Source organism: Coccinella septempunctata, chromosome 2 (genome assembly GCF_907165205.1).
Source record: "Coccinella septempunctata chromosome 2, icCocSept1.1, whole genome shotgun sequence".
Lineage (NCBI taxonomy): Eukaryota > Metazoa > Arthropoda > Insecta > Coleoptera > Coccinellidae > Coccinella > Coccinella septempunctata.
In genome coordinates this window covers 37,602,294-37,613,676 of record NC_058190.1, presented here as the reverse complement: position 1 = coordinate 37,613,676, position 11,383 = coordinate 37,602,294, and the positions used below count along the sequence as shown (strand labels likewise).

Below are 11,383 nucleotides of genomic sequence, written 5' to 3'. Positions count from 1 at the left end.
CGTAATTTGTACCATTAATAACCAGTTTTTGAAATAGATATAACTGAATAGCTTACCAACATCTGTAGATGGGCCATGTAGTTAGTGGCTTTCAGTAATAAAAAATAGTGTGACGTTTATAATGCATAAAAAATAATATTCTAATTACAATAATCATGTATTGAAAAATAGTACATTTCTGATTTGAATAAATTATATCATTAAATAAAAATTGTTTCAGTTCATGACCAGTTTTATTTTGCAGAAGGAGCTATGTATTTTTGAATCTTCAATGCTGGTAATGAAACAAATATGTATGAGAAGAAATGAAGGAAGTTATTTCTTTTTATCATTAGGGAATATTTCAGTAACATTGGCCGCCCTAGACCCGGACCTACTTGGCCTCAAATATTTTGAAAAGAAGAATTATGAAATTGAGAAATTATACATACAGGGTGTCCGCGCCATGGGACAGCGGTCGATTACTCTAATTCTATTAACTTTACAAAAAAGAGTTTCAAATAAAACTTTCCTCTTTTTAAGTAGGGCATCTCCTAAAATTATTTAGAACTATACAAAGCCAAACGAGGAATTCAAAAATGTAAAAATATATAGTGTTCCATTTGAAATAACGAAGATGATAGCTCTGCAGAAGAAACGAAACACTTTATATAGTTCTAAATAATTTTAGGAGATACTCTACTTAAAAGAGAAATGATTTATTTGAAACTCTTTTCTGTAAAGTTAATAGAGTAATCGACCGCTGCCCCATGGCGCGGACAGCCTGTATATACATTTTCTAACATAAAAGGTCTTTATACTGCTTTATTTGTTCGGATGTAACAGATAAAAATTGTTTTATTCATGTAATTGAGTGCACCTGAGCTACAATATTAATATCCCCTAAATGTCAGGTAGTCGGCACTTCAAATTTTTTGGGTGTTTGGAATATTTCTTCTAGTAGTTCCTTATATACATTGGACATTGGCTTTCATCTGCTAATCTCCTTAGCACCGAAAAGAGGTAAGAGGGAATTCAGATGATTTAGTTTGTAAGTTGTTATCTGTAAGCGAACCGCTGCATCTTGAGGGTCGCGAAAAACACCAAACGAAAGACGAATAACCAGAGCGTGCCCAGCGCATATCTTGAAGCCAGATCGGAAATAAGAGAAAAAAATCAGTAATTCGATATTTTTGACGTTCACCAAACGCAAATTTAAACAAATCGTCAGTTGACACAACCCCAGATTGGGCGGAAAAAGTAGTTCTGCTAGTTCTGGCCCAATTTGGTATATTTCGACATGCAGAAAATCAACTCTTGGGCACTAAACGAACGACTGGCTGGCGCATGTGGAGAGAATCCTCCAAGGTCGCCCTTGCAGAAGTTCTGATTTCTTGCTCCCCAGCTTAGCTCAGCTGCTGGCGTGTGCATAGCCGTATTCAATCAGCAAACCTATTGGAAAAACTACTTCATATGTGTAGGTAAAATTATACACACAAGTTTTCTCATAAATTATTTTAATATGAAAACATATTCCTCTCAATATAAAAATTTGTTAATTTTATACACAATTTGAAATATTACATGAATTTAAAACTATAACATAACTCCTGATGTGCAAGGTCCCTCGTTAGGTAATTGAGGGGGAAGGTTACCCTGAGTCCATGTTATAAGGCCATGTTCTGGCATCTGTGAAGCCTGAAAATGATCGTTGAGCAGCATTTGTGAAAAATGTACATGCCTTTGATATGCTTCATTCTCGTTCGCCATATCGTTGCATATTCTGTAGAGATCTGGAAAACGATATTATTTATTCATTTATTTGATACACATAAGAATGCAAATCATCAATACATTCCCGAAGAATGACTATGTTCAGTAAAATAAGAAAATGAAGCAAACAAACATTATGTGCCATTGAAGAGTTTCTAAGTGATCTATTTAATAACTTGAAAGATTGTTTCTGTTTTACTTCTTCCCATATGTTTTCCTTTGTGAATCGGTAATACTAAATTCATTCAATAAGGTGCGTTCATCCAAAAGGTGTATGTAGTACGGAATTATTAAAAAAAATTTACAAATACAGTAGATCCACCAGCCTACTAGTTTAAACTGCAATTGAATGACATGATTTTCATTTGTTCAAGTTTTTATAACTTTGAGTGTACTATATACCTTCACTTTCCAGGGAGTGTATTGACTGACCGAGTGCACCAAAAAAATATTCACTTGATAAGAGAAACTTCAATGTTACCTTTCAAAATTGCAGAAGCCCACAATTGCACGTGAACATCTGGTATTTTACTTGCTAATTGCATGGCAGGAGTAACCATGTTCATACTCTCCCTACTGTTTCCTAAAGACAGGAATATATGTCCCAATAACACCAGTGAACAAGAAGTGAGCCTATTTAGATCTTCAGAGTTGGCCATTTTTAATGTTTCACGTAAATATCGTCTAAAAATAAAATTGAATATTCACTATCACAAATGTAATAAACTTATCTGTAAATTGTATTGTGCAACAATTTTGGACAAGCATAACTTACTTTGCCTCATTGTATCTACACTGGAAAAAAGCATGAAGTCCCTGTACATAATAAGCGGCTGCTTTTAAACTATGCGAATGAGATGGCAACGCTTCTGGGTTGATCCTGTCATGCAAAGCATTGAAATCAGCTTCCCTCTTAGTCCTCAAATAAACGATCGCTAAGTTGAGATTTGCAAATGTCCACAGCTCCTTATCCCTCGGAATCTATAAAAGTGTAAATAAAAAATGTTCACCAAATTCTAAAGTGGATGTAATGTGTAGGTAGTGGTGGTAGAAAAATAATCACATAAATTCATAACGATTACAGAAATGTTATCTTATTCATCATGCAGCTAGTCTTTATAAGGTTTAACAATTTTTTGTCCATACCATCCAACCAATTTTCAGGATAGAAGAAAACAATGAATAAAAGAAAATAAGTATGTAAAAAAGAAAATTTTAACAAGATTGAAAAAATCATCATTTTCCTTTAAAATTAAACTTTCTACACTCACATTTAACGTGACCATAAACTGAGCTTCCGCTGCTTCCATGCAGTTCATATTCATGGAATACAGTCCTAAAAGTGTATGCAGTTGTGGCCAATGGCACTCCAACAATCGAGGATTCTGTCTGCATAAACTTACAACAGTGGAAATTTCTTGAAGTGCCTGCGTTTTATTTCCCATCACTAAATGACACATAATTATATGTTCTAACAGCATCAGTTGAAAAGTAGATAAAATTGGTTTGTTGTCGACAACTATAAAAAAAAAATAACATATTTATCATCTTGGTTGCCCCTTAGAGAGGTTCATAAATTTTACTGTGAATATGTGAGTTATAAGCTCCTATGACAAAAAAATATTTTCACTTACTTTTCAATTTTTCTATTTGCATTAAAGCTTTATCTGTATACTTCTGAGCCTTTTCCATATAACCTGCCTGAACACTATGCATTACTGTAACTAAATAAACCAAAACATAAAGATGCTCTTTAGGCATCCACAAAAACATGTCTCCCGCACTTGGTCCAGTGAAAACTAAAAAAAAATTATCAAATACATTCTCAAAATATCACTGAATGAATGATCCGAGTTTATGATGAATTTTTTTTTTCTATTGTTACATGCTGGAACTAATATGCTTTAATGGTGACTTGATAAAGTTGACAACTTTCGATTTCAAATGAGATTTCCATTTCATTAATTTGCTTTGTGATCAAAATAAACAAAACAGTAATAAAAAAACTCAAGTAGAATCATTGAAATATAAATAAGCAATATGATCCCATAAAAATTTGATAAAATCAGACAAGTTTATAGTTGCATTTTGAAATTCGTAGAACAATAATGTTATAATAAAATGTACTCATACTAGAACAAACGTAATATGTGTTAAAACAATTCGTCATCAGGTGGGCTGTGGAATCATGCTTATCTTCTGCTGTAACATTTTATGATTTTCTTCAAAATTCCAATATACTCTATAAAGTTACATTTGCGAGAATCTAAAAATTTTCATTTTTCATATCTTCACTGTGCAAAAATGAAGAAATAGAATATAAGGACCATGTTAAGATACAGAATATCAAACTAGCCTACTTGATAAAGAAGTTCTTTGAACACACTTTGAATCGAGACATTCACTTACTATCATCACTTCCCATTATTGTTTGAATACTTTGTTGCAATTGCTTCAAACAAGGTTTCACACTTTTCACCTGTCCACTCATAAGATAATGGCAAACCTGAAAATTGGCTGTTAAAAAAGAGAAAAAACTGAACGCTGAAATGCTTACTTGTAAAACAAGATAATAAACTTTAAGATATTCTTTTTGATATGGTGCTCCTGTCCAACTCTCTATTAAATGGCCTGCTTGACTTAATACACCTTGTACTTCTTGTATTTTTTTATCAATTAACAACAACTGCAAGTAACACAGAATAAATACAGTATCACATGTGGAAATTTAAAAACAGAATCCGTAATATAAGAAATCTACGATACAAAATAGTAGAAACTTCACAATTCTGGAATTGTTGAGTTTCATATATATTTTTCTCTTATATTTCTTAATACTTCTTCAGTTCTGAACTCACCATTCCTTTGCTTAATAAAAATAAAACTCTTGTATAGTATGCATTTGAAATATGGGCATAATCTACACCAACTCCAAGCAAACTACTTGCGAGTTGATAATCTTTCTCTGTTGCATGGATTTGCTAAAATTGAAGTAGATTGAAGAATTATTTCACAGTTGTAGAAGTTATTTGCTTACTGCAAGTTGAAATATCAGCCTACAATGCCAATATACATTATGTTGGGATAACTCAATTGCTTTCCTCAAAATAGGTTTCGACAAAGCAATTTGCTGTTGCTGTTCATATAACTCTGCTAGTACACTGGCTGCTTCAAATTTTACATCATCAAATGTATTGATTACTTGGGAAAGATGCCACTAAAAATAAACATTTAAAGATTATGAATTTCTGGACCACAACATATCTCATACAGCTTGTTCTAAATGATTCTTTGCCAAATCTGTATTTTTCGTATGGGTCAACAATATATTTCCTAGTTGTAAATGAGTCCTTGCTTCAACTCTGGGTGGTGGTTTGAAATTAAAAACAGCCTGAAGACACTGAATACACTGTTTAATCATAGGTGTACTTGAAGTCCTAAAATATTCCGCTAAACCTAATAAGGACAAATACCAAGCATCTTGCGAAGATGCCATTGCAGTAATTAATCGATTCCTACAAATTTAAATTGTTACATATTCCTTTTTCATTTACTATTTTGAATAAATAAGTTTTTTTGAAACTCATTCTTCTAATTGAAATCTAACATAAACAATATATGAATTTCTGTGGTCCAAACCGAAAACATAGAAGGAAAAGTTCTTATTTTTCTCGATTCGATCAACACGTTTTGTGTGGTAGCGCCAGAGATATATCTCTGGGTGGCGCTAGTGTCTGAACTGTGCGATACTCAGATCAATAAAATGTTTTTTGATCTGAGGTGCGATACGATTTCTGCAAAGAGAGAGTAACAACTCTTTGATTTCTGGCCAGTCGAAAATTGTCCAAAAAATTACAGTGACTTTATACAAAGAGGCTTTATACCTCCGGTCACTGTACCAAAAATTAAGTAATGCGTCTGGCTCCTGGCTCATAACTTAACTCTTCACATTCCGCCACATTCCGCCACATTCCGCGACTGAATAAACAAATGAGTACTAAGGCTTAAATTTGTTCATTCAAGAATGAAAAAAAAATACAAATTTATTCACCTTCATTCAAAGAATATCACTGTTCTGGTAGGTTCAGGTCCGGTTACTTATCACATATAATAAATTTCGAGAATAAACAATTCAATAAGTTGTTTCAAACAAAAACGTATGGAAATCATGGCAAAATGGCTCTTTTTTTCATGAGTATCGAAAATTGCCCCCATTTACTCACTACAATGACAATGATACAAATTATCCCAAACATGTCTTTGGGTATTTAATACCATTTCCCTCGTTATTCTCGTCCTTTTGAAACGCTAAATTTCTAGGAAACTAAAAGAGCAGCCATTCCAGTAATAAATCTCGAAATTTTATAGACGTCGGAGTCGGTCTTAACGAATTTTTAACTGACCTCATCTTTTCCGGCATGTTTCGAAGCTCAACTTTCAAAACGCGTATCCAAGAAAAATCATCGTAGATCTAAATTTGATAGATATATTTTTTAGTTTTCTAAGATGAGTTCAATTCAAAAAAATATTGATTGGTTTTTGAATTTGAAGTGTTTTTGTGTTTTTCGGAAATAGATAGAAAAATTTATTGATCTTGCAATCAAATGCAGGGCTATCGACCGGCGCAGTTTTCCATTCTGTTTATACAGTTTTGTATGAAGCCCGTTTGCGAGAATTCTCTACAAAATTCTCGCAAGAAAACGGCAGAAATTATTTTGTATGTAACTGTTAACTGCCGGCTGTTGCAAACGGGCTTTAAGCCCGTTTGCAACAGCCGAGAATTCTCTGGAGAATTCTCTACAAAATTCTCGCAAGAAAAGGGCGGGGACTATTTAGTACGCAACTGAACAGAGAATTCTACCGAAAGTGCGTATGTAACGGTACATAATTCACGGCGCATGAAATCTCGAGTAAATTTTCTAGAGAATTCTCGGCTGTTGCAAACGGGCTTAACACTATACATTTGTAGTGAAGAGGAGTGTTTTAATGCTACAAAAATTTCTAAAAATTTAGTTTGTTAAGTATCATATGTATATACGTAGTAGTTTCTTCATTTTCCTTAATTTCATGTTCGTTTGGCCATCAAGATTTCATTTTTTTCATAACGAATCTTGGTCATTAATTTCTGCGGGATTCCCAAACGGAAAACAACCTGGGCAAAGATTATAGAGTCAACTCTATAATCTTTGAACCTGGGTTAGCGTTCTAAAGGCCTGTTTTATTTCATCGAAAGGCATGAATGCTTCAATCAAACGTTGTTGATTTGTGAGATAGCTTAGACAAGCTTTCCATGTGGTTTCTATCCAACATCAACTGGATTCTGGACTGGATTCTACCATAAATTATATTCGTTGGTACCTATAAAGACGAGGTATATCTACTGAAGGGATCTCGAGAACTATAAGAGATAGAAGAAAACGGATGACACATTTCCGAACTCTTTTTTAGGGAAACAAAGAATGGTGAAAACCGTAGCCTCCTACGAGTCTTCGTTTTTGAGTTATTAGCAAAAAATGAGATTTTGACGATTTCGAAAAGTTCTCATAACTTATTTGTTTTTGACAAGTCTGAAACTTGAACCATTTACAGGCCTTTTTTTATGTAGAATCCACTGACGAGCTCAAAATATTTTTCATTTCGAATCATTAGACGAACTTTCGTTTTTTAAATAGAAACTTTTATTGAATGTTATTTTTGAATTAAAAAAAAAAAACTTTTGTCAGTAGATTCTACGTAAAAAAATGCCTAAGAAGGTTTTCAAGTTTCAAATCTTGTAACTTCAAAGACAAAAAAGTTATGAGAACTTTTCGAAATCATCAAAATCTCATTTTTGATAATAACTCAAAAACGAAGAATCGTAGCAGGCTACGGTTTCCACCATTCTTTGTTTCTCAGAAAAAGAGCTCGGAAATGTGTCATCCGTTTTCTTCTAGCTGCTATAGTTCTCGAGATCCTCTCAGTAGACAATAAATCTTGCCCACCCTGTACATATACTAATTTCGTAAATTCCTTTAAACACCTCAATTGTGTTTCGTAAGCCGCCTATCTGAATAGAAAATATATCTACCAAAGATTATATAGATTATACCTTTGATATCTACCTTATATCTACAGCAGTGGTTCTTAACCTTTTAGTGATCAGGGACCATTTGACAAAATTGTTGTCTTGTCACGGACCACCAAGTGTTCCGAGGTAATATTGAGTACGTAAATGTCAATTTCTGTAAATGAATAAACAAGGTTGTTGTAGTTATAAATTTTAATAAACGGGCTCGACTTCGATTTATGCCCCACCTCAGATTTTGATGATAATTTTTATATTTTCTTATAGATAGAATTTTTCATGAGGAATCGAATGGTAGTAATCCCAATCTGCGGAAATTTATAGTTCATTAGCTATTATTTTTCGAAATGTTCGTTAAATTCACTCAATTATGACATTTGAATGTTTGTTCACTGTAATTCTCGATTAATTCGAATGTTTTTCTCAACAGAACTTAACCAATTGGGATTTTGAGGTTATTCATTGGAAGAAATATCAATTTTGGATAAAAATTGAACTGAATTATTTTAAGGTTAGGTTAGGTTGAAAAAACAATTTCATACATGAAAGTATCATTTTGGCGATTTAAATTTAAGTTTAAAGGACCGAAAAGTGAAAATATAATTTTTCATGATTATATAATGATATAGCACGTATTTTGATGAAATTTTCGAAAAATCTTTTCTCTCAAATTGAAAGTTTGGCGGGATTGATAGTTGTACGAATATATTTTGTATCTTCTCTTGCATCCAGGAAAAAATCGGCAAAAAAATCTTACGTAGGCACTTTGTCGAATTCGAGAAAAAGCACTTTATAAAAATTTCAAAAAATCATAACTGCCGAACTATAAGTTTCCGCAGATTGAGACTAATACCATTAGATTCCTTATAAAAAATTCTATCTAAAAAAATAATTATTAAAATTTGAGTTGGGGTATAAATCGAAGTTTTACCAGAAGCTTTACTATTTCAATGCGATTTTTTTCACTGCATACTCTTCACCAATTTATGAATCCTTGGTTCAGTGCTAGGTACTTAATGCCAAACCGGCATGTCGCAACTGGCATTCAACCGATTTCGATGCTTGTTTTTAATTACCAGTACCAGTGTCGATGAAAAGAGAGAGCATTGGGGTCTAGTCTCCCCATTTTTTCTATTGAAGAAACCCAGTTCAATATACTTTCGTTTTGGTGGCATTTTTCTAAAAAACTAATATAAAATAATTGTTATCAATAAGTGCTGTTCAGTCTGGTTCAACCCTATGTCCTGTCGGATGGCTTCGCGGACCACTTCGGGTGCTTCCACGGACCACCAGTGGTCCGCGGACCACCGGTTAAGAACCAGTGATCTACAGTGTGTAGTAGTGCGATAAATCTCAGTCTTTTGGCATGAAAAAATTATGACAGTTTGCTATAATAACTTTTTTCATCAGAAAAATACTTATGCTTTGCTCGATATTCATGGTGTTAATGTTGTTCTTAACTTAATGAGTGAATATTCATTTATTGCTCTAAAATCGGTTGAGATAAATATATGCAATATATGTCATGATGAATCTGATGAACTAACTAATGAATTAAGGTATAACCATAGCCTACTAGAGTTAGTTAGAACTTCTAGTAGGATATGGTATAACATAATAAGGTTTATAAGAATGTTTAGAATAATATACCTGTATTACCTATCCATTCAAAAAAACATAAATATCATTCTTTATTGTGGACCCTACATATATTTCAATTTATAGCAGATATGTAGATTTTTAACAGCAGTAGAACTTTTAAATACATAAGACATTTTCAGAACTTTACCATTCACGATTATCTCTGAAAAGAATCGAGATAAGTAAAAAAAAATATTGAGATTATCCGTATTGAATCAAAATATAATCAGATATAGCGTTTCATTTCTGGTTTCTAGTTATGACACCCTATGTCGGCATGTAGCTATATAGTCCCTTACTGTACCTTCTTAGAGTATTATTGGTACTCCATAATTTGTACCTAGAATTCTCAGAAAATCCTTTTTCAAGGAGCGAAACAGATGTTGATAGAATTCTCAATGGGTCCATTCGGGCTGAAATTTCCAGCGGTTTTATTCGCACAGAAAAGATATACTTTATGGCTTTATTACACCATAATAAAATCTCGACCCTTTTAAATAGATATTAAAATAAAATAAAATCAACAGCAACAAATAATTTTATGATGACGAAGAAAAATACTGTAAAAAGAATTTACCTTTTTGAACAGATAAACCTCACGACTCTGAATGCGGTTACCAACGATTAATGAAAATGCGCCTTTTCGGATGGAAATAACTAATATTTGATTTCAACAATTTGTGAAACAACCATTTAAGCGGTAGTTAAAAAAAAAATATTGAAAATTTTCTACCCTGCAAGGATTTTTTGCATGCTCGTTCTTGCCAATAAATATCTTTTAAATTTATTATATCCAATATTGGATATATCCCACAGTATGATGTTTTCAAAGGCGATAAACTATAGTTTTTATACCTACTCACTACACTTTCTGAACTAGCTGAAGTGTAGAACGAATGATGAAGCAGACACATCTGGTTTGTATGAGAGGATTGTAAAAAGCGCTCTCTTTTGTGATGAAAGATGGAGGCAGTAAAATCACTTCGAATGACCTAATATTTATTTCCCATGTATTATTCCTGACAAAAATAACCTTCGAAATTTAACAAACAAACATAAGGTACACTTCCTCGGAAATTTCACAGACTTTCTACTTTTTAAAAATTCTAAAAAAACAAGCTTTATTTTCCTCAATCAATAAATTGATAGTTGAATCGAACAAAATAGTTATACAAGAATCTAGTACCATTTGCTGAATATACTCTAAGCATATACAGAGTGTTTCCTAATTGAATGTCAATACTTATGGGGGTGATTTTTGGGCCAATTTTAAGAAAAAAACTTTATATGAACATATATCCTTAACGTCTTACCGTATAGTCAGCCAAAAATGATACATTGGAATTGGACAATTCGTGTTGCAAATTTTGTTTGAACTGCACTCTGTATTATTTACTTATATATTTTTCTGTATCTTCTAATTTTGAGTATCATATTTTTTTCTGAGTGTCCTCCTAAATTCTGAAAGTCTAAACTAGTCCAGTTCATAAAATTCAAATCTCATATTATCTCTGGGACTCTGGAGGTACAAAATTCCTCTGGGAATACACTAAAAACTATAGAGCGACGAGAGTGAAAAGTTTCAAGCAAATTCTAGCATTAATTGTTTTTTCTTCAATTAAAGTTCTTGATGCTGAGACGAACCGCGAGCCCTTGACTTGGCTATGTTATTATTTTATATATCGATTGATTTTGGGCAGTGTTTGAATTTTTCTTGGCACTTTCTCATCAAACATCTGAGAAATAAGGAATAAGAATAAAAAAATTTTCAGAAAATTCTTATGCGTTAGAAGTTTATTTATACTGAATCAATTTTTTTGGGAAACAAAATGTTGCATGAAACAAATATAATAATGTAGTAATATGAATAAAATTAGAAAAATTCGTATTATTTTACCTGAAAATATTGCAGCGGGTTTTGCAAAG

At 32.6% G+C, this 11,383-nt stretch overlaps 1 protein-coding gene across 1 annotated transcript; it reads right to left on the bottom strand.

Annotated features, from left to right (window-relative positions):
* Window positions 1-1,479: 1,479 nt before the first annotated feature.
* On the bottom strand, window positions 1,480-5,375 carry LOC123307087 (MAU2 chromatid cohesion factor homolog). Its single transcript, XM_044889293.1, has 10 exons — window positions 5,024-5,375; window positions 4,790-4,969; window positions 4,611-4,733; window positions 4,310-4,438; window positions 4,162-4,258; window positions 3,387-3,551; window positions 3,024-3,271; window positions 2,528-2,733; window positions 2,234-2,436; window positions 1,480-1,772 (listed from the first exon to the last, which is right to left on the bottom strand). The coding sequence occupies exons 1-10, from the start codon at window positions 5,246-5,248 to the stop codon at window positions 1,576-1,578; spliced, it is 1,773 nt and encodes a 590-aa protein (XP_044745228.1). The 5' UTR covers window positions 5,249-5,375; the 3' UTR covers window positions 1,480-1,575.
* Window positions 5,376-11,383: the final 6,008 nt, after the last annotated feature.

Bases quoted from the DNA above. Each gene is read 5' to 3' on its own strand.
- LOC123307087 (XM_044889293.1), bottom strand. From the start codon at position 5,248: ATGGCATCTTCGCAAGATGCTTGGTATTTGTCCTTATTAGGTTTAGCG. The intron at 4,734-4,789 runs GTAAGCAAATAA...CTTCAATTTTAG, and splicing joins GGCTGATATTTCAACTTGCA to CAAATCCATGCAACAGAGAA. The intron at 3,552-4,161 runs GTAAGTGAATGT...ATTTTTTTTTAG, and splicing joins AATAATGGGAAGTGATGATA to TTTTCACTGGACCAAGTGCG.